Source organism: Phoenix dactylifera, chromosome 7, assembly GCF_051530095.1.
Source record: "Phoenix dactylifera cultivar Ajwa chromosome 7, Ajwa_hap1_PhDact_Kaust_v1.1, whole genome shotgun sequence".
NCBI classification, from domain to species: domain Eukaryota; kingdom Viridiplantae; phylum Streptophyta; class Magnoliopsida; order Arecales; family Arecaceae; genus Phoenix; species Phoenix dactylifera.
The window spans coordinates 34,890,853-34,914,162 of NC_143196.1; the positions used below are offsets into that span (position 1 = coordinate 34,890,853).

Consider the following 23,310-nt stretch of genomic DNA (forward strand, 5'->3'; position numbering starts at 1 on the left):
GGTTGGGCAGGTCAGATTATGGAATAATTTGACAATTTCTAAGAATCATTAATTTAAAAAAAATCATTACAGGAAAAATAATTTACAATATTTGATTAGTACAAAAATTACTCCGAAAAATAGCATCAGAAAAAATATTGCCAAATTTCTAGCAATATTCTTAAATAAATAATTCAAATAATAACATCTTTTTCTCAGTCCATCTATTAGCTATCTATGGTCCACTTGCATATATGTTGTTAATATTGGCTATTTTAAATATTAAATTATATTTACATGAATTATACAGATAGCTACGTAACACTGTTTAATTTGAATATTTTAAAAATAATTATACATATATTAGAAAATGCATTTCTTATTATAAATAAATATTAGTATGCCTTGATATATAAAATCAATATATAAGCTATCAATAAATCCTATATTAGATTTATTCATTATTAATAAATATTAATAATTATTTTATTATTATTAAATATGTTAATATTAACTATATAATATAATTAACATAATGTAAGTGAGGGTATTTTTTTTGTTAAGAAATAATATTTTTATATTATTTTTATTTAATATGGAAAAATAAATATCATCATGATATTTATTTTTTTCTTCAAAAAATAGAGGCAGAATGCATCATTTATTTAATATTTTTTATCTTTTTTTAAAATATAACATTTATTGTTTTTGGTACCAGACGGCCCTATGAGATTTCTTGAAAGCAGTCCGCAGTTGACCAGTTGGTGGGAGGGGGGGTGTCAGCCGCGCATCCAAGAAAAGCATATTCTCTAGCCAAAGGGCAAAAAAGAAATGATGCATCGCCGTCATCCTCGAGCTCGGGCGTCCGTTGGACGGCCTCATGACACGCGTCGTTATCATATCCCTACGGCGGTCCAGGACCCGAATCGAACGGACGGGAGAAGCCAGCGCTCGAGTAGACCTTTCCCAATTGCCGCTTCTTAAGGAGCTCTGGCCGAAGTCGGTCCTCGTTGCCTTCTCACGTCTCTCTCCGTTCTTTCTTCTGGTTTTCATCTCTCTGTAAGTTCCCTCTGTCTCTCTGCATATATTTCCACTCTGAAGCCTTTTGTAACCTTCTTCCACTCGTCCACTTCTGTTCCAAGTCCAAATTCCACTAACAAATTTGAGTATTTTTCAGTTCAACAAACAATTGAACTCTAATATCCTGGAAGTTGCAGCTAAACGTAGTGCTTTGAAATTCATTCTTCCTTTCGTTTACACTAATTTGTCATTTATATTGCTCCATTGATGGGCTTGGGAAAAAGACCCCTTGTCTTTCCAGAAATTCATTCTTCTTTTATTATACCGCTTTTATTTAGTTATTTTTTGTACGTTCCTGGATATTTTGAAGACTGACCTCCCATAATGCTATGGTATATATGCATCTCTTAATTCTTATCTGTATCCCATAGGGCAACAAGGGGGGATTTGGTTTATACTTCATATGCGGTAGTTCAAAGGGGCTTATTTGCAACAATCCCCTCTTCTAATGGATCTTTTTAGTTTATCGGTAGTTTGGTAGCCTCTTTTCCTCACGGTATGAAAGGCGTCTTGATGCTCATGCACACGAGTTATTACCTGACCAACGGTGGTCAATATCACTGTGTTAGGTGCACATTGCAAGCGATCTTAATGGCGATTATTGTTATTTCAGAATTAAAACGAGGTTTAGTGATAGTCCTGCCTATTATCTTTAAGAAGCTATTCTACGCATATGAATTCTGGGCTGGTATAACTTATGTGTCAATATTCTAGATCTACAGCTTACCGGGGTATGATGATGAATTGTTTTTTTTTTACATATATACTTTTTTTCATGACATCAGGTACTGGGAATATGTTAGAATTCGATTAATTCTGCTACTCACCAACTTTCTATCGGTGAAACGGGAGGACATAGGAGTGGTCTGCCACCTTCTTCTAATAATTGGAAAGAAAGAAGAAGAAGAGGAAGAGTGGAGTATAATTAGTAGGGGTATCATCAATGTGCAGGATCATTATCAACATATAGAACCTTGCAAACTCTCAAGGTGACGTGTGTATAAACATTGCAGACCGTAGGTGCTATGAGAATTTTTTTTTTAATGGGGTTATAACAACATGAGCTTTGCTTTGTCCTTCGAACTTTTGAACCTATACGGATCAATAGAGTTTCCAAATCTGACATGGATAGTGAGGTACAACATTCGGGGTTTCTTGTTGATTCTTCACATTGGACATGATATATTGTGCCTTGTAGAGGCTATCTTCTGCCACCAGAAAGTTTCTTGCAGCAACATGAGCAACAGAAGCAAATTTTTTTTCGTTTTATTAAGTGAATCCTGATACAAATTTTAGATAGTAGAAATGAAAAGGAGAACAAATATGAGTATTGAGCATAGGAATATCTATCTTCTTACTTGTAATGGTATGAATTAATCTAGGAAATAATTTAGCATGCAGCCAGGTAGTTTGCAGATGGTTACAAATCCAAATCTTTAAATTCTTGCTTTTAAATTGCTGATCATCTACAAGCAACAAGCTCCCAAGTGAATATATTAAAGCAATGAGACTTGAGAGCTTTCTCAGCTTGTTGTTTAAGTGGATTAAATTAAATCTTATAATAGTAATTCCTTCTCCAACTCCTAGTTTCTTTGATTTCTGAAAAAAAAATTTCTCTCTCTCTCTCTCTCTCTATTTTTATAACTCCTCTCTGTTATATCACAATGTTTAATGCTACTATGGATCCGTTCTTCTTCTTTTCCCTGTTGGTGTGATGGGGTAGGAATGGGTGGTATATGGAATGGGTGGTCTCAAATTTTATGCTTCACACATCTCTCTCTTCCATTGTGTCAGTTGTCAAGACAGCATAATGAATGAAAGATGCCGTAATATTTTTTTTTAATGTTAAGCCAGACATGGCTGGAACAGCTGATGGTAGTGGCAATTCAAGTTTCCCTCGTGTTGTCCTCAATGAACGCATACTTTCTTCCATGTCGCGGAAGTCTATTGCTGCTCATCCATGGCATGATTTAGAAATAGGTATTATTAGATCGCTCATATATTTTTTCTTTCCCCCCCTTCATTTGGTATAAGCATTCTTTGTTATATCTGATTTGACTGTATAATATCAACTTGGCATTGTTTTGTCTTTTTGGTTTTCATCCTTCATCTTTCTAGCTGTCATAGGTTCGAATCCTCCATGTTTCTAGCTCTACTTAGCATGTGCAAATTGTCTCACGGATTTCTGAATTCACTAATCCTTTTTTTATTTTAATTTATACTTTTCTGTTTAACTTATTGACTGCATTATTTTGTGCAGGACCTGGAGCTCCTGCAGTTTTCAACTGTGTAAGTTTATATGGTAACCAAGAGTGTAGCACAATTATGTAAGAATTCAATGATATATGTGTTCTCTGCTACTTATCATCAGGTTTTGCTTCACTGAGCCTCCTTCATCTTGTATTCTTTATCTCCATGAACTGTATATAACATCGGTTCATATGATTGTAGTAGACTCTACTAATATTACTTTTTATGTGTAACTTGGATTGGGCTTTGCGTATTTCTTTGTCCGTCCCTTTACTGTCTCCTCTATTTTTTTTCCCTTGGTTGGGGGCCGGGGGAGGGGTCTCCTTTGGGAAACATGGTGGGTATGCCACATACCAGGGTTGAACCTGGAGCCCAGTGTTTGCTGGAATTGCTGTTTGTCCTTGTTGTCTGAAGTTATCTCACTTTTTGTACCTTATATGAAAACAAGAAGAATCCTCTACACAGTTTTCTTTCTTCACAACTGGGAATGTTATATTTTTTGTTTGAAGTTCCTAATCTTCGCATTAGTTATTACTCATGACTGGTAATGTGATGCATCACATATTAAGGATGCATGTTAACAATTGTACTTGACTCTGTAATGTGCATAGGCACCCATAGAAACCTGTAATTAAACAAGACGACGCATGAGAAAAGATTGAGTATTGAATCGATTTCATGCGAAGGCAGTGCCATACATCTTGGAGCTCCTGTGATCTTGAACATGGCCTGAGCCACACATATTTATCTTCTTGATTGCTGTAAAGTGGCTGATAAAATTTCATCTGCCTTGTTTCAATGGATGGAAGCAAGGATTGCAAGAACCATGTTAGCTTGATGGGAAGGATATTTAGTTTCAGTATTAAAACATTATTGAGCCCCTAAAGATACCTAACCTGAATAATGAAGATATATAGTTTCAGTGATTTCAAGCGAGCAAATTCAAATGGCACTGCTCCTTTTGAGTTGGTCAATCGTCCTCATCATGGAATGCCGTACCGGTCCGTACCGGCCGGTACGTACCGGTCCGGCCGTGGACCGGTACCGGAACGGATAAAAAACCGGTATTTTCCGGTTTTTTATCCGAACCGGCCGGTATGGGTGCGTACCGGCCGGTTCGGAGCCCGTACCGGCCGGTTCGCACCTGTACGATTTTTTTTTTTTTTTTAGAACCACAGCGCCGCGCGCTGTGGTTTTTGAAACCACCGCGTACCGGCCGGTACGGGACCGGTACCAGCCGGTACGTACCGGACCGGACCGGTACCGTACCGGTCCGGCCGGCCACCGGTACGCCGACCGGTACCGGTACGGCGGACCTTGGTCCTCATCCTAGTTAACTTATATCAAGCACAGACTTTTAGAACACTTGCTGAAATATGATCTATAGTTTTAGCTACTTTTCATGATACGAACACTATTGTGTTGACTTCTGATCCACTAACCAAATTAGAAGATGGTTCCTTACTCGACCTTTATTCCAAATTGCTGCAGGTGGTTGAAATTGGTAGAGGTAGCAAGGTTAAGTATGAGCTAGACAAGCATAGTGGTCTTATCAAGGTGAAGAACTTTCTTATAAGCTGTATTTTGCAGTTTGTTATGAGGTTATTGCTTTAATGATCATCCCTTCCTTTTTTTTTTGGGTGTGTGTGTATGTGTGTTCTTCTGATTAGAAAAAAACACATATGTCATGCCTTTTGTACTCTCTGATAGTTTTGTATTTAGCATAGCAAAATTTTGTTTTAAAGCAGAAGTTCACTTTCTGATTTCTGAAGTGTCATGTGATCGCTTCATAACAGAATGACGGGGCAAAATGATGATAGAAGGGGTTTGTTATTGTATGTAAATGTGGTACCATAAGATGGATGATGGGGAAAGATCTACTGAGACATGCTTTGGACGATATGGCTTATTGTACCATATACAAATATATGGTAAAGCTGTATGTGTATGTCTGGCGCCAAATTAGATGGATTAAGCCTTAACGGTAATGGTTTTGAACGTAGCTCTCTGTGTCCTGAGAGAAGCAATGCATGCCAAGGCATCTTGGATGAAAATAATGTCGAATTCAATGTCTAATGAGAGATATAATACCGAATACAGTAAATAGATAATAATACTGAGTTTGATTTAGATACATCCATGTTCTCCAAAAGGTTTATAATCATACAAAAAAATGACATGCAACAATAATGACCACTATATCAGGTTGATCGTGTTCTTTACTCTTCAGTTGTGTACCCACACAACTATGGCTTCATCCCTCGGACTATCTGTGAGGATAGTGACCCCATGGATGTGCTCATATTGATGCAGGTATTTTATTTGTCCGACCTGTTCATTTCAAGACAGTAACAGACTCAATAAATTTTTAGCATTTGACGTCACTAAAATCTCTCTTCCTGTACAGGAGCCAGTGCTGTCTGGTTCTTTTCTGCGTGCCCGTGCTATTGGGTTGATGCCAATGATTGATCAGGTCAGATTTTTTTGGGTTCCATCCCTTACATTACAGTTACAGATTAACCTGCGAAAACTATGACCTGGTTATCCTTTTTCATCATTATTTTGATAATATTCTCAGGCTGCATGCAAGTATAGCAATAAACAAGATGGTATGACGTTTTACATCATTTTTAAGAAAGTTATAATTTCACATAGTTATGTGTTTGGATAAATACAATAGATGTTGATGCCAATGATTGATCAGGTGAGGTTTTTATTTTCATCCCTTATATTACAGTTACAATAATATTCTCAAGCTGCTCACGAATATAGCAATAGACAAGATGGTATGTGGTCTTACATGGTTTTTAAGAAAGTTATAATTTTACAAAGTTACATGTTTGGATAAGTATAATAGATTTTTCTAAAAAAAATAAAAATAATGAAATCGGAAATTTCTAATTAAAATAGAGTATTGGGCATTCATTCATGATTCACACTTTACCTCTTTGCCTATCTGACACCAAAGTAACATTCATTCATGATTCTTCTTTTTCAAGGAAAATCCCAACTTTCAAAAGTCACAATTTTTCATGTTGAGCGAAACAAGAAAACTTGGATGTCAGAATTCTTATGTTGTTCGGTGTCTTTTTAGGGTGAGAAGGATGATAAGATAATAGCTGTCTGTGCTGATGATCCCGAGTTTCGTCACTACAAGGACATCAAAGAGCTTCCTCCTCATCGCCTTGCTGAAATCCGCCGCTTCTTTGAAGATTGTATCCACTCAAGCAGATTCATATTTTTATATATAGGAACTCAACTAATGTACATAACAATGTGTTGTTTATGATCATTGCAAAAAAAAAAAAGATTTAACTCCTTGGGACTACAGACAAGAAGAATGAGAACAAAGAAGTTGCAGTCAATGACTTCCTTCCAGCTGAAGATGCCATCAAAGCAATCCAATATTCAATGTGAGTTTGATGTATTCATACTGTAAACATAGGAGCACCAGATCTGATTTTCTTTAATTTAATCTACTTAAATCATTCAATGTGGGTCATTCTCTTTTTTTTTTAAATCTGGTATGCAGGGATCTGTATGCTTCCTACATCGTTGAATGCTTGAGGCAGTGAATTTTTCCACCAAATCACTCTGCAACACCCGATTACGCATCGATATATCATTAGCAAACATATGCAGTCCATGCAATATATAATGTTTCTAACTCTGCTCGTTTCTGAGAGTATCTTGGAACTCATGTACTTATTCTATTCTGAGACATAACTTTTGCTCCTTTTTCTGCTCATGGTTGTCCAAATAATTACCGTCGCTTTGCTTGCGGTTATTAGAAGGTTTGCCTTTGCATATGATCATCTGGTAAAGCCCATAACTGCCCCCATTTCTCGTTGCATTCAAGATTGCATTCAGGTACCCATCTTTCTTCATGGCTTCATTTCTGTCGCTGCAAGGTATAGCGTGATCATTCAAGAGTTCCACCCCACCCCCCCTTCTTCTTGGCAGTTTCAGTGGATGACCATTATTGAGATGATCGTTAATGTTAGTCTAACTTGTTAAAGTGAACAGAGAAGATTAATTTTTATTTTTTTAATTAAATTCTCTAATTGATAAATACACCTGGGTGCCCCAAGTGATTATTTATAATAGCTTATATCAGTACAAATATAAAGAGAGAGAAGTTGTTGAATGAGGATCCGTACCGGCATCTATTTAGTTCTATTAGGATAGATTTTTGCTACTTGAATCCAAATAATATCTTCCGACTAGCTATTTTGGATGAGGTTCAGGGTTATTATAAATGGTATCAGAGTGGATGTGGTTCATGGCCTACGTGGACTAGAGAATGCTGCAGTATGAGCTTATTACGGCTGACCATGGGCAATTGCAGAGTTTTTTATTGGATTTGAATGAATTTGGATTCTTAGCTTGACGAGGATGATAAGGTTTAAACAAAGAAGAGTATTTGAGGATCTATGTGATTGTATGTTTAGTCTCATACCGGATATTTGATAAATAAATTTTAGGTATTTATATATCTTTCGGCTAAGTCATTTTGAGTGAGATTTTAAATTGTTAGATGTTGTTTAACTTATTGATTTTAATATATATATAAAACAATTATGATGGTAAAATGAGACTGATGCAATTATCAGAAATCTCTATGTATTTATTTCTTTGTTAATATTAATAAGTTTGAATTGGGCTCTGCCCAATTCTTATCTAATAGAAATCTTTGTTGATAGTATGTGACAAACATATTGATGAGCGCCTCGTACGGTTTCCGTTGTGTAAGTCATTCATCATTTACTGATGGTTCCTCCAGTCAACCACGCTCCAGATAGGAGAAATAAATATATTCCCATGCTTGTAAGATATTGAAACATGGATGCATGAAATGCCCCGTTTCCTCTGTCTTGGCCATCGCGATCCCCTGATGGTAGGTCGATGCTCGCCTTTGTCAGCTAGAGAGAGACTAATTATGAAACATGTGCTTCTTTGTGATCAGGAAGGAGACTCCAAGCATCGTTTCTCTTCTCCTGGTTCATTGCTTCCGGGGTGCTCTTGTTCTCCCAACTTTCTCCATGTAATGAGTGCGTTTTGACTTCTTGTCTTAGGGGAAAGGTATTTCCGACTTACGGAACCATTCCTCGAAAAAAGCACGGGAAGTCAAAATAGATACAAGTTCAAAGGATAAGAGAATGCTGTCGAGGCAAACAGAGTGGTGAAAAATAGAGGATGAAAATTGTTTAGAAGAGAACTGAGAGGGCTTATGTTGCGAGATGGCTGATGAGGTAGGTCTCAGTATAAATAAAAGCCAACCTGAAAAATTGCTTATGATATTAAGTGCAGCAGTAGATTCTCAAACTGACTTGATTTATCCAAGCTCAACGAGGAAATGGTTCGGATTCTATCTAGAAATTTGGGATTGGACCTGAGTTGATTTAGGTTTCGTTTGGCAGAGCTCTTGGCAGTAGAATTTTTAGAAATAGAGCTTTTTGAAATAAATTTTTTATAAAAAACTATTTGTTGTTTAGTAATTAAATTTTTATAGTGTTGTAGAACTTTAATATATATTTGGCAAACAAACTGAAAAAGTACTTTTGATATGACAAAATTGCCATAAAAAATATTGCATAGTATTATACAACAAAGCATAATAAAATATAATATATATTAATACATAAATATATGATATAGTATGATATTACAGTTATGTAATGTAACATTATTCTAATATAGCTAATATAATGTTATATATTATAAGATAATAATATAATATAATTTGATATTATATAATATAACATATCAATGTATTATGATATAATGTAATATAAAGGGACACTTTTTGTAATTATATGATTTTATCATGTATAAAAAAATTTTATAAATCTAAAATAGCTTTTTGTACTTTTCCGAAGAAATTCTATTTTGAAGCTTCTCCCAAGCAGACGTTTTCAACTTTTTGGCAAAGTTAAAACAACTTTTTAATTTTTATGAAATATATTTTTATTCCACCCCACCCCCCCTTCTTCTTGGCAGTTTCAGTGGATGACCATTATTGAGATGATCGTTAATGTTAGTCTAACTTGTTAAAGTGAACAGAGAAGATTAATTTTTATTTTTTTAATTAAATTCTCTAATTGATAAATACACCTGGGTGCCCCAAGTGATTATTTATAATAGCTTATATCAGTACAAATATAAAGAGAGAGAAGTTGTTGAATGAGGATCCGTACCGGCATCTATTTAGTTCTATTAGGATAGATTTTTGCTACTTGAATCCAAATAATATCTTCCGACTAGCTATTTTGGATGAGGTTCAGGGTTATTATAAATGGTATCAGAGTGGATGTGGTTCATGGCCTACGTGGACTAGAGAATGCTGCAGTATGAGCTTATTACGGCTGACCATGGGCAATTGCAGAGTTTTTTATTGGATTTGAATGAATTTGGATTCTTAGCTTGACGAGGATGATAAGGTTTAAACAAAGAAGAGTATTTGAGGATCTATGTGATTGTATGTTTAGTCTCATACCGGATATTTGATAAATAAATTTTAGGTATTTATATATCTTTCGGCTAAGTCATTTTGAGTGAGATTTTAAATTGTTAGATGTTGTTTAACTTATTGATTTTAATATATATATAAAACAATTATGATGGTAAAATGAGACTGATGCAATTATCAGAAATCTCTATGTATTTATTTCTTTGTTAATATTAATAAGTTTGAATTGGGCTCTGCCCAATTCTTATCTAATAGAAATCTTTGTTGATAGTATGTGACAAACATATTGATGAGCGCCTCGTACGGTTTCCGTTGTGTAAGTCATTCATCATTTACTGATGGTTCCTCCAGTCAACCACGCTCCAGATAGGAGAAATAAATATATTCCCATGCTTGTAAGATATTGAAACATGGATGCATGAAATGCCCCGTTTCCTCTGTCTTGGCCATCGCGATCCCCTGATGGTAGGTCGATGCTCGCCTTTGTCAGCTAGAGAGAGACTAATTATGAAACATGTGCTTCTTTGTGATCAGGAAGGAGACTCCAAGCATCGTTTCTCTTCTCCTGGTTCATTGCTTCCGGGGTGCTCTTGTTCTCCCAACTTTCTCCATGTAATGAGTGCGTTTTGACTTCTTGTCTTAGGGGAAAGGTATTTCCGACTTACGGAACCATTCCTCGAAAAAAGCACGGGAAGTCAAAATAGATACAAGTTCAAAGGATAAGAGAATGCTGTCGAGGCAAACAGAGTGGTGAAAAATAGAGGATGAAAATTGTTTAGAAGAGAACTGAGAGGGCTTATGTTGCGAGATGGCTGATGAGGTAGGTCTCAGTATAAATAAAAGCCAACCTGAAAAATTGCTTATGATATTAAGTGCAGCAGTAGATTCTCAAACTGACTTGATTTATCCAAGCTCAACGAGGAAATGGTTCGGATTCTATCTAGAAATTTGGGATTGGACCTGAGTTGATTTAGGTTTCGTTTGGCAGAGCTCTTGGCAGTAGAATTTTTAGAAATAGAGCTTTTTGAAATAAATTTTTTATAAAAAACTATTTGTTGTTTAGTAATTAAATTTTTATAGTGTTGTAGAACTTTAATATATATTTGGCAAACAAACTGAAAAAGTACTTTTGATATGACAAAATTGCCATAAAAAATATTGCATAGTATTATACAACAAAGCATAATAAAATATAATATATATTAATACATAAATATATGATATAGTATGATATTACAGTTATGTAATGTAACATTATTCTAATATAGCTAATATAATGTTATATATTATAAGATAATAATATAATATAATTTGATATTATATAATATAACATATCAATGTATTATGATATAATGTAATATAAAGGGACACTTTTTGTAATTATATGATTTTATCATGTATATAAAAATTTTATAAATCTAAAATAGCTTTTTGTACTTTTCCGAAGAAATTCTATTTTGAAGCTTCTCCCAAGCAGACGTTTTCAACTTTTTGGCAAAGTTAAAACAACTTTTTAATTTTTATGAAATATTTTTATTCCATCAAAAAATATTTTTAGAGGATCAGAAAGTACTTTCTGGCCTACCAAAAGCTCTGCCAAAAGGGCCTTGGTAGTAGCTGTTGTAGTCCATTTTCTTCCAACTAAAGAAATAAAAGGAAAAAAGTGAGGCCAGTTCATGTAAAGTTAGATTTGAATAACTTCTACTTGACCTTACTAGACTCATTTTTGGCAGCGCATTATTTGTTGTCCAAATGAAAATCGGACACGACCCTCCCATAGATACTGACCTTGAAACCTAGCTATGGGCTATAAAATAAAGCTGCAGATTGGAATTTGGAATCTGTGTTGTTGGTGGGCTCTGTTCGCGAGCCATGTTACCTTCTTGCAGGGTAGTGCTAGGTTCAGAAGGCAGATATAAAAAAAGAATCTCATGTTGCATCCACTGTTAGTCTGTTATCCACCAGAGACAGGAGAAGGATAAATAGCCCCTGCTTTCGGCTGGTGGGAAGAACAAAAAAGCCTGCAAATAGGGGCATTTTTGTGCTTTTCTGTGGTTCCTTTTGGCTTTTCCACCGTCTCCATCCTTTTTCTTTTTCCTTTTTTTTTTTATGTTGAATGACTGATCCCCAGGCGGCCTAACTTCAGTGAACTTTTACTATTCTTACATGATTGCCTATATGATTAAATGTAATAAGTTTTTGGCGCATGATAGGCAGCCTGAGTGCAGGCAAGCGACCCCATATCTGTCCATAAAAACTTGACACCTTTTTTGATTATAAAACTTATTAAACCCATAACTCACTCTTCCCTGTAATTGGTTGGGGGGGGGGATTCTTTGACATGTTTGTGTTTTACAATGATTTTAACTGCGAGCAGTGTGAAATTTTTTGATGACTAGCATAACAATTCTACGTAAAACACAGACATATACACATATATTTACAGGCATGCTGTTTTGACTGTTATATTGATTCTTGAAGTATATTACGGCTGAGCGCTATGCATGGTTTGTGTTTCACCTTTGAAAATGTTATGGGATATAGAACCCATGATGATATCATTTTATTATTGTTTTTCATTACAAAAGCTAATAATGACTGTCATAACATAATAATAGTATTATGATGGAAAGAATATGTTGGGATTTTACTTTTAGCCTAAATGCACCATCATAGCATTCTGATGGCCGACAACTGTTTGAATCTAATGATCATATAGAGCACCGGCGTTATTAAAGTAACAAATCTTTCTGGTAATCTTTTTTTCTCTCTTTAAATCCTTTCTGGTAATCTTAATGGATTGGTAATGAGTATGGTTATATCCTATAACTATTACTGTGATGCATTATTTGATGCTCCCTGCTCCCTGGCGTCTTTACTAGAGAAGAGAACGAACTTGGAAATGTCCCCACCCACCTCTCTGCTCACATGCTTCACCTATGAAAAAAAAATAAGAATCATCGGTGCTCTCCCATTGTCTACTCACTCTACTACCTAGATATGTCTTTTTTTTCTTCTGTTTTTCATTTCTTCTCCATTTAAACAACCGAGATATAGATTTTTATATAGCTTAAAGAGAGTCGAACGTAAGGAGGAAATGTTTTGGCAACAGAGAAATCCCACAACTTAATAGAGCAGGACCACAACTTGAGTGAGATTCCCCAGAGATCACTTACTTCCAAGTTGTCGCCAAATGGTAGCTCGGGTCATGGGATCACCAGACATGAAGGACCACAATAAGCAATAATGCAAAAAAGAAAAAAAGAAAAACTCATTGTAGCTAGGAAAGGGTTACGGTGGGAGGCGTGCAGTTAGTAAATAATTTAAGGCATTGTGCCCAACAAATGCAGATAATATATATCAGGCCTTAAGACCTCATCTAAAAAAACTAGCTAGACAGCCTTCATAAACTCGTACTGCAGTGTTTTTCAGTTCACATAAGCTATAGATCGAGTTCGCTTTGATATCATTTGTTCCAGCCAAAGATCTCGCCCAAAATAATTAGTTGGAAGGTATTTTTTGGGTTCCTTGGTCCTATAAGTACCCAATAATTCATCGGCGAATAATCGATGTGAAACTAAACATACGTTTGTACGGGTTCTCATAATATAATATCAGATTCAAAATTTTTTCTATAAACAATAATAATTATAAGTTAACGGTGTTAATGAATAATCAAGAATTTCTAGCAATACTAGGTAATAGAGTTGACGGTGACAAAAAAATAATTGCCAGGATGATTCAACTTTTTTTTTTGCATTATTTTAAACATTTCATCCAACAATTGAAAGCTATGGTTATCCTTAGGGAATTGACTATAGGAGGGCTGCACTTGTGCTAGCTTTCTGTGTGAGGACTGAGTTTCATCTTGTTCGACCAAACTTAGTTTGACATGACGTGATCCTGGAAAACTGAGTTACAACCCAGACGACTTTATGTTCGGACCATGGGAGGTGCTTCCCAAGTATATGATTCAGATACTTATAAACAGTAATGCTCCTGACGTTATCAAAAAAATAAAAAAATGAAGTCTTGGTCACTGCACGGTGTCTTCTCCAATATTGGTGATGTAGCCTGATTTCATGAAAGGCATGCAGTTATTTGATATAGAAGCCACTTCTTCAAACCCATTGACTAACATCCGATTAGGGGGAGGCAAGTGTCTAAAAGAAAATACTTTGAATATGTCCTTTAGAAAATTCCAGTGGCCTGGATTCCACATAATCCGCTGCCGGCACTTGGAGACCAGCTCTGCTTCTCTTTCGACTCTAAGAAGACATTTCCGAGATGTATAGTTTTCTCTCTAAAAAATATAGAAAGTCTCTCACGCGGATTTAGCAAGACTGGGGGAGATTTGTAAGAAAGTCATCTGGCTTTTCCGACAAATGATAGAAACGCGTAATGCGTGGATGTGAACTTGCTGGACTCGATAACAAAATTATTTGGCTTTAGCATCAGTTCTTTCTTGGCACCCACAAGTGAAACAGGAAGTAATATACATCAAAGACTCATTGACTAAGGTGTTTATGGAATATGCTTAATTTTTTTGTAAGCCAACCCTTGGCGGGTTGTAAGCTGGATGAGAATGAGATGGCTCACAAAAAAGATGAGATGGCAACATCAGCTGTCTTCCTCTCTTGTATCTTTTTATTTGTTTTCTCTGATTTTCTCTATTGTGGAATATAATATTTTGTTTCCAGTTTCATTGTTCACCTGCTCTAACACAAGAAAAAAAAGGGCTGCAACACCACCATCACCAAGAAAAAATATCTAAGTTAAAATTTATGTACGTATTTTATTTATGATAGAGATATACCTTTGCTAGTGATGTAGCTGGCTGTGCTCATATGAGAGCAGCCGATGTACCAAAAAAAAGAAAAAAGAAGAAGAGAAAAAGAAAAAATATTACAAACATTTGATTAACGGGCCGATTTATTTTTTTTTATTCGAAGAATTAATTCAGTTGAGGGGGAACCCTATCAAAAATTTATTTAGTTAGAAAAAGAGGAAGCGAATACTGCACCCATCGCAGGATAAATCTAAATTTATAGAAGATTCTAAGCCATTTTCTCTAATAAGAGGCATACAAAAGAGGATGATTTGGATAATCTCAATTGTGGAGGTAGATAATTGAAAGGGGACTTGATTCTTTACCTCTTTTCAAGTACTCCAGCATGTGCGCAAATGAAGATACCCAGTCTTTCATTATAGCTAGAGACAAATTTGTCCAATCTAACTTACTCTTAAGCTTTGAACCAGTCTCCATAATAGCTGGATACAACGTAGAAACAATTTGGAACACGTGGTATTTTCTATTTGAATATAGGGCTAATAATGGATAACCAGAAGGATCCTTAAACTCTATATATGCCATACTTTGGCCACTATAAGTAGAGCTGAATATGATTCAGAAGCGAGATCTGTCATAATAAGAAACCGAATTATGGGCCAAACTTGATCATATAACGTTCAATTGAGGGTTTTTTTCTTTGATCAGATAGCTTTTCGAGATGTACAACGTGACGTCGCACCCTCTAGGGGCGTGCTTCTAATGATCGAGCCTAAATTTTATCATTTCAGGTTTGAAACGAATGGTAAAATTGAAAGTTTTCTTTTTAGATAAGATTTTGACCATATATATCTCTCTGTTTAAGAAAAACCAGGCAGAGAAATAGAAGGCAAAGTTAATGTACAAATCGAGATCTACCTCGTTAAAAATTTTAGCTTTTTGAGTTTATTTTTATTAGTGATGTCTAGTTTAGAAAAATAATCTCGTTAGAATTAAAAATATTAATCCGACTCAAATTGTGCAAGAACAAATCTCATCATTATAGATAGAGATCATGTACCTTATTTTTTTGAACATTAATAAAAAAAATTAAAACTTAGGCATACTTTTACAATTCTTTCGTCTTCCTCTCTTTTTTGAAAGAGAGATTCGAATTGAGAAGGTTGAGAAAAATCTTCCTTTTCTTCAATCAAATCAATATTAGGCTTAGAGCACATATAAATAGGCCGAAGTAATATACCACAATACTTTATCTAATATTGCTTGCAAACCATGCTTTTTGCTCCTTATATATATATATATATATATATATATATATATATATATATATTCGCATGAATGGTCTTAACATTCTTCATTTGGACACGATAGTTTTGTAAAATGATTCACTCAATTACCACTACCGAATACATTGAGACTTGTAGGGCAAGTCAGGTAGGTATTGCTCTCTCAGCTGCTCATTCAGTCTCCGTCTCAGTCGAAGGAGAAGTCTAAGTCACCTTTCTTTGACATTCTTTCTGGAACCCCAAAAAAAGACCTAGTTCACTCGCCCATGGCTGAATGGTTAAAGCGCCCAACTCATAATTGGCAAATTCGTAGGTTCAATTCCTACTGAATGCACGCCAATGGGAACGTTTATGGACCGGATATCCCCCCGAGGGGGCAGGGGGGTAACGTCCATCTAATCTGAAAGTAGGTGTTTGAGCGAGGTGTCCGAGCGAGTCAGGGAAGAAAATTATTGCCCTTCTCTTAGATCTTAATACAGCTTCCGTAACATGACAAGATATAAAAACCCTAGCTAACATGCCGGCAGTTTATCTTCTCACATGAATCACAGAAATATATGCTATCTACAATGAGACAATCAAAATTACTTTCGTCCATCAAAATTATTAGAATCTGGAAGACATGATCTTCTGCGAGGAACAACTCCCCTAGCTTGGTTCGCATATTAAAAAAACTAAATATTCACATGAGAATCATTTTTTCTTGGAAGAAAAAAAATCATTGGTAAATACTATATATGGAACCTGTAAGCCGCATCACTCGGCATACTTAAGCAACAAAAGGTAATAAAATATAGTGCTACAGTGACATATAAATCTTATATACAGAAAAAAGTAACGTAGTACATATAACTTATTGGCTGGTTTATGACTGTTCCGTACAAATCTGTAACTTTTTTTTTTATAACGAGATTACCGGTGCGCATTAGCTTTCCTTTTTAATTATACGCGCAGCTTATCTGACATGGCATATGGGATCCACCATCGCCCTTACCACGAAGGGTCCCTTCAATAAATTTTGCACGTACTTCATTTACGAAATCAATCCCCACACGCTGCGTTATTTGGGATCGGGTTGTACCTTTATTGATGTCCTTTCGCGACGTTAACCGTTGGATCGCATCCCGCACATCTATCAAAGCATTCCAAACTCCATTCATCTGCCTGCACGGATCACGAAGTGGACATAGCGAGATCCAACGGGCGTTTGGCTCGAAGGAAGGTGAATCCTTCTCTCGTGCGAAAGATACAACCCTAGTCCTCGTTCTTTATAACGGCAACGGGACGAAGCCTAAGAGCCCTGACTCTGAGAGAGAGAGAGAGAGAGGGAGGTCGATGGGGGCCGAAGGAGAGATGCCCTGCCCCCTCCTCCGCAAGAAGGACGGGCAATCTCCTCCCCCCCATTCCCCTCCTCCTCCGCCGCCGCCGGCCATCCTCGGCCTCCAGCCCAACGCCCTCGTCGACCACGTCGCCAGGGTAGATTGGTCGCTCCTCGATCGGATCCCCGGCGACCGCGGCGGCTCTCAGCAGGTCTATAAACACCAAAACCTCCATTTGCCTTATCGCCACGATCGTTTTACTGTTCCGGTTCTCGTTTCGGGGATCAATCGTGTCTCCTGCTCGCTTGCTGTTGGATTCTGTTCCTAGTTTTAATAATTCTCCGTTCCGTAGCTTTGTTTCTGCGTCCTCTATTAGGGAGGGATTGCTGTTCTTTTGGTTTCTTTCCAGATTTTAGGGTATTTGTGTGAAATCTCCATGGGACGACGTGAATTTGCTCACGGTTTAATCCGTTATGGTGTCCTGTATGGTATTTTGGGTGCAAAATCGAATTTTTATGTGTTTTTGTTGTTATGCTACTTCCTTATGAGATTTTCTGGTCCTTGCATAGTTGCATGAGATGTCACAGGGCATAATTTGAATTTGCTCTCAGTTTAATCGGTCATGGTGCTTTATGTGGTTTTCTGGGTGCAAAAAAAAATAATCTATAAATAAAACTCTGTGTTCATTTAATTGAAATGTTTGTATTTTCCTTGATGCAATATCACTCTTTTTCTGATTTGCATAGTTTGAGTTTGTGACCTTTTGTGATGTTGACTCTCTTTTTATTTTGGAGCAGTCAATTTTCGTTCCTCTCTCTTTCTCTCTCTCCGTATATGTGTGTGTGTTTCTTTGTAGCTATTTGCTGAAATCAGCTTCTTGTTCTCCATTTCCCACTGAATTTTTATCACTGTTAGGTTTTATTTGATCATACTTATATCATCATACCTCGTAAGAATTAAATCAAAGCTTATATCAGGGCTTGAGGGCATAGACTCATTCTATGGATAAAAGAATTACATTGACCAGCTCCCAACCTGCCAACCATTCATGAACCAGAGATGAGAGAGGAAAACACTTTACAAATCACAAGGTAGGTGGCATATTGGAACCCACCTTAATAGTTAGACAGTTCAAGCACTCATTGTACTAGGAGGCAATCCTCAAGATCCTCTATAAACATAAAGGCTTTAGGCAAACAGCGAAGAAGGCTGGGTTTGACACAGTAAACAGCATCCAATCTTTTCACACAAGCCATCCCATAAAGTGACAATTCAAAGAACAACCTCATTTCTGATGTTAAGTATCTTGTTTTAAGCACAATGATGGATGATGTATATAAACTTCTACAGCACAATAAATATATCTCCTTAATGTTCTCCCCTTTATCTTTCATGTACTGATGTGATGTAATTGGTAACTCCAAACAGGTCAATATTGAGGATTTGAATCATATTTTAAGTGAAGTCAATACCCACATTTTCCCATTCCTTAATGACCTTTCTCCTATAAGGACAATAGCTGGGGGTAGTGTTGCCAATACCATCAGGGGACTGACCGCAGGCTTTGGAGTCCCAAGTGGAATAATTGGTGCTTTTGGTGATGATGAGCAAGGTAGTATGTTCATTCATAATATGAGCTTTAGTGGTGTGGATGTTTCAAGATTGAGACTGAAAAAGGGACCTACAGGGCAGGTGAGTAGGATGCAAATTTGTCTCCTTTTCTGGGATTCGGCTGACTAAAAGAAATATTTAACTTAAATTTGCCTGTTATAGTGTGCATGTTTGGTTGATGCCGATGGCAACCGTACCATGAGGCCCTGTCTGTCAAATGCTGTTAAGCTCCAGGTATGCAGGCTTCCATATGCTTCTCCTGTTTAAATATTATGCAACTTTAAAAAATGATATGGATGTGCTCATTTTTTTCTTGTCCTTATGTTATATCTACCAGGCCAATGAGTTAAAAAGAGAGGATTTTAGAGGTTCAAAGGTATTTTTTCATGTTTGGGCCAAAAGTATCTTTATAGCCCAATGCTGATTGCTATTTTGCTAATATATCATGTTCTATGCAGTGGTTGGTATTAAGATATGCACATTTCAACTTGGAAATAATCAATACTGCTATTAAACTTGCTAAACAAGAGGGGGTTTCTGTTTCAATGGACTTAGCCAGTTTTGAGGTATGGCCATAAAATTATTGGCTTAATTCTTCGAGTATGAAAATTTTTGGTCTTAGTTGTATTGGCTTGGAAATAATTGGTCATGTGCAGATGGTCAGAGACTCCAGGATGCACCTCATAAGCTTACTGGAGACTGGGAACATTGATCTTTGTTTTGCCAACGAGGATGAAGCTAGAGAGCTTATAAGGTGACTCTTGCTCTCTTGCATTGCAACTAAGATAAATGTTAAGCATATTAAGCATTATTAGTGAAGTGTAAAATCTCATTTTGCTATTGGAAGAAGGTTTTTGGACCACTAAACTTTATATAAAATGGAATAATTGCCTAAAATTTTGTGGGGATGTTTGAACACAAATTTTGATGCATATTCTGGGATGCAATATCGACCCTTGCTTGAGGGTGAGTCTTAGCGCAATGTTAAAGATGCTTCATTATGACCGAGGTATCACAAACATGGGAACAACCTCTCTGCATGTAGGGGTAAGATTGCATATATCCGACTCTTCTCAGACCTCACAGTGGCGCAAGTCTCGTGCTTTGGACCTTCCTTTTTAACAATATTGACCTTCGCTGACTATTTATAGATCAAACTTAGAAAGTTTTGCTGGAAAAAAACAAAGAATTTATTGCTTAATAAAAGCTCTTAAGCTTATCTAGTTTTCATTCGTGATTTATTTTCAAGTCAAATAGCCATCCAAAACTTAGATGAGAGTCACTCTCATAGTAAACAGTTTGGAGGGAGCACTCAAAGATTGATAAAACGAAGTGAATACTGTGAGAGAGAAAACTAATGTCTAAAATTTATCAATACATTTTCATGATTGGATATGCTTCTGCACTGTTTCAGGGGAGAACCAAAAGCAGATCAAGAGGCTGCACTAAGTTTTCTGGCCAAACACTGCAAATGGGCTGTTGTGACCCTTGGCTCTAAGGGATGCATCGCAAAGCATGGTAAAGAGGTCAGTGGTTTTTTCTCTCTTTGTTCTTTTGATGTTTTTTTTTTTTTGGGGGGGGGGGGGGGGGGGGGGGGACAAGTTAAAATGACTGAAAAAGTTATAAATGATGTACGATATATGACTGAAAAAATATTGTGGCAGATGTAACACTGATAAACAGTAACCTTGACAGTGACTGTGACAACAATAACATATACCATATCCAATGAATTAAACTGATATATTCCATGTTTTCACGAAAAATAACAAAAATTGGTGGATATCAAGAATAGTGTGAGTCGTGTGATTATTTTCATCTTAGACAAGTCCTAGTTAATATGATCAACTAATGCGAAAATACATTGTTCTTTTGATGTTCATGCATTTATGAGAAAATAGAACATGCTTCAAGTTGTATCTACTTGCAATCAATAAGCTCAAGAAACAAAACAAAGATAAAGATAGCAAATAAAGCACGGTGCTGCAGCAGGACCAGGCAAATAAAAATCTTTATAAAGGAAAAGTAAATCATTAAGTTAAAGCATTTGGTAACCTGAAACAATTGGTATGTTTCAGGTTGTCCGAGTTCCAGCGATCGGGGAGGCACTTGCTATCGATGCCACAGGAGCCGGTGATCTCTTTGCGAGCGGCTTTCTGTATGGCTTGATTAAAGGGCTTCCACTTGAAGACTGCTGCAAGGTGGGCTCCTGTGGTGGTGGCTCTGTGATACGATCTCTTGGTGGTGAAGTGAGACCTGAGAACTGGCAGTGGATGTATAAGCAGATGCAGGCCAAGGGTCTGTTGCTTCCGGATCGTAAAAATTAGTTCTCTACTTGTTTGGGCTACCAAGACCCCTCTTCGGCTATAGCCACGTTTTTTAGAAAAGGCAGCATAATGTTGGATTTTGGGGGGCTGGTTCTGGTGGTTGCGATTTGTAGTTGATTAGTTTTGTGTCCAATAGCAGCACAGTGTGTATGGGACTAGGGTGGAAGTTAGACTTTGCTAGTAAAAGATGCTAGAATTGGACCAATTGGTTGAGGGAAGTGTTCCAAAACGGTTGGATTCTATTTACTTTGCTGCTTATATTGTTTTGTTTCCTCTGTTTCATGTCTAAAGAATTCGGCATTCCTTGTTTAGTTGCTGGTTGAAATTGTTCCGGGGGAAACTTTTCACCATCCCCTGGGCCTGTTGGCTTCTAGTTACTAAATTATCAAAAACTCCTTGGAAGGCAATATTTAGCGGGAAATTGCTTGAGAAGCGGCATCATCTTTCCATATCATGAAAAGGGTCAAGACTATCCAAAAAAGATCGTTTCTTTTCATGAAAAGATTGCATTGCAACAAGCTGGAGAAGCGAAGACCTGAGACTTCTGTCGTCAGGACTTAAAGTCCGTTCTTCAGGCTTCGTGGGTGAATACATTGATGTTTGAGAGGAAAAAAAAATCCGGCACCAACCCTTTGTTTTTGTGAGTTATATTTGGGACGTTATCACGAGAAATTTACAGCATTAATGATTGGAAAAAGTAATATATATAGCTTAACTGATGTTGGAAACAAAAGATCTGTCACCAACCCTTTGTTTAATCGAGTTATATTTGGAATGTTGTCACAAGAAATTTATGGCATTAATGATTGGAAAAGTTGATATAGCTTATTTTTCTTAAATCATAGATACAAAATCAATAAGCCAAAAAGCATAGCGTGGTTCGCACAGATAGCAAACCAGGCTCTTTAAAACCAAATAAATTGCATCTATGGTTGAAGATCGACTCTTGGCAATTCCAAGGTCAAGCCAAACATTAATCAAGAAAGCCATTTGTCCGCCGATTTTAGATAAGATATGCAAGCTAGTGGTAAGAGGGCCTCAATGTTAGACAGGAACAAGAGCCAAAGGCTATCAAACAGAGCAGAGTAAGTCCGCCTAACCGACAACTAAACTTAGCCAAAGCCTATCAAACCGGTCCTAAGTTCCCCCACTGCAACAAGGAAATCTAAAACCTTGTGCTGACCGTTTGAAAACTTGGAATTGAGGAAAAAAGAATGGAATGGAAGGAAAAGTTAAAAATTTTGATGTTTGAAAGTTTTTTAGTAGAGGAAAAGGGAAAAAAAAGAAGGGAAGAGGAGAAAAATTTTGGTCTCCAATTCTCTCATTTCTTTCCTCCCATAAGTGGGAGGATTTGGAGAGAAATGATTTGAAACTTAATAAATTTTTGATAATACCTATTTTATCCTCTACTCATAAGCATGCTCTTTTTCTAATAAGGGTATTTTAGTAAAAGTGTTAAAAAGGTATGCTTTCTTAGGGCTGTCAACGGGCCGAGCTGCTCGGGCTCGGCTCGGGCCCGGCTCGGTAAAAGCCCGGCTCGAGCTCGGCTCGTTAGTCAAACGAGCCCGAGCCCGAGCCCAAAATGAGGCCCGTTTAAATCTGAGCCCGAGCCCGAGCTCGAGCCCGAGCAGCTCGCGAGCCCAAACGAGCCCAAAAGAGGGCTCCAAAATCGATTGGATTGGTTTGGGTTCGGACTTAGCCCGTTAACCCAAACCCAATCCGTTAATTAGTCCCACCTCCTCTTCTTTTTTTTTTATTTTTCTTCTCCTTTCTTCTGAGTTCTGGGTTTCTCCAGAAGCGTCCGGGACCTCCGGATGTCCCTCCCCTCCCCTCTTCTGGGTGTCCCTCCCCTCCTCCCCTCCGGGTGTCCCTCCCCTCTCGCCTTCCTCCTCCGCCGCCGATGCCTCGCTGCCTCCCTCCGCCGCTGATGCCGAGCTCGGTTCCGGATGTTTCGATCGGAGACTGGATAGGGTTGTCCCTCCCCCTCTTTCTTCTCCGTTTCTCCCTCTCTCTTTTCCCCTCTTTGCCGACTCCTCCACCGGCGACGGCGGCGAGACTGCGACAGAGTCACAGAGGAGGGGAGTCCCTCGCACGGGAGGGTCGGGCCGCGGCCGGCGACGCCCGCGGCCGAGCCCGTGGCGTCCTCGGCCGTGCCTGCGGCCGAAGCCCGTGCCGGCGGTGCTCGCGGCCGAAGCCGGCG

The 23,310-nt window shown here is 37.4% G+C and overlaps 2 protein-coding genes across 9 annotated transcripts; both read left to right on the forward strand.

The window, feature by feature from the left end:
- Positions 1 to 905: 905 nt before the first annotated feature.
- On the forward strand, positions 906 to 7,057 carry LOC103703741 (soluble inorganic pyrophosphatase). Of its 7 annotated transcripts, none has more exons than XM_088701931.2 (10): positions 937 to 1,038; positions 1,845 to 2,048; positions 2,854 to 3,039; positions 3,320 to 3,348; positions 4,801 to 4,866; positions 5,515 to 5,622; positions 5,717 to 5,782; positions 6,404 to 6,524; positions 6,641 to 6,722; positions 6,842 to 7,057. In XM_088701931.2, exons 3-10 carry the CDS (start codon positions 2,874 to 2,876, stop codon positions 6,882 to 6,884), a joined length of 681 nt encoding a protein of 226 aa, XP_088558057.1. In that variant the 5' UTR covers positions 937 to 1,038; positions 1,845 to 2,048; positions 2,854 to 2,873; the 3' UTR covers positions 6,885 to 7,057. The 7 variants fall into 7 exon arrangements, with proteins under 7 accessions (XP_008784919.1, XP_008784921.1, XP_088558057.1 ...); XM_017841972.5 differs by having other exon boundaries at positions 2,914 to 3,039; XM_008786697.6 differs by lacking the exon at positions 1,845 to 2,048 and having other exon boundaries at positions 906 to 1,038; positions 2,914 to 3,039.
- Positions 7,058 to 17,136: 10,079 nt separating this feature from the next.
- LOC120110977 (uncharacterized) lies at positions 17,137 to 21,900 on the forward strand. Of its 2 annotated transcripts, none has more exons than XM_039127035.3 (8): positions 17,137 to 17,383; positions 18,601 to 18,864; positions 18,946 to 19,017; positions 19,121 to 19,159; positions 19,242 to 19,349; positions 19,440 to 19,537; positions 20,198 to 20,309; positions 20,862 to 21,421. In XM_039127035.3, exons 1-8 carry the CDS (start codon positions 17,189 to 17,191, stop codon positions 21,108 to 21,110), a joined length of 1,137 nt encoding a protein of 378 aa, XP_038982963.3. In that variant the 5' UTR covers positions 17,137 to 17,188; the 3' UTR covers positions 21,111 to 21,421. The 2 variants fall into 2 exon arrangements, with proteins under 2 accessions (XP_038982963.3, XP_088558059.2); XM_088701933.2 differs by lacking the exon at positions 20,862 to 21,421 and adding an exon at positions 21,514 to 21,900 and having other exon boundaries at positions 17,146 to 17,383.
- Positions 21,901 to 23,310: the final 1,410 nt, after the last annotated feature.

Excerpts from the sequence above, each read along its gene's own strand:
- LOC103703741 (XM_088701931.2), top strand. The coding sequence starts at position 2,874 with ATGAAAGATGCCGTAATATTTTTTTTTAATGTTAAGCCAGACATGGCT. Across the intron at positions 3,040-3,319 it reads ATGGCATGATTTAGAAATAG|GACCTGGAGCTCCTGCAGTT; the intron begins GTATTATTAGAT and ends TATTTTGTGCAG. Across the intron at positions 3,349-4,800 it reads CTCCTGCAGTTTTCAACTGT|GTGGTTGAAATTGGTAGAGG; the intron begins GTAAGTTTATAT and ends AAATTGCTGCAG.
- LOC120110977 (XM_039127035.3), top strand. The coding sequence starts at position 17,189 with ATGGGGGCCGAAGGAGAGATGCCCTGCCCCCTCCTCCGCAAGAAGGAC. Across the intron at positions 17,384-18,600 it reads ACCGCGGCGGCTCTCAGCAG|GTCAATATTGAGGATTTGAA; the intron begins GTCTATAAACAC and ends AACTCCAAACAG. Across the intron at positions 19,018-19,120 it reads CAAATGCTGTTAAGCTCCAG|GCCAATGAGTTAAAAAGAGA; the intron begins GTATGCAGGCTT and ends TATATCTACCAG.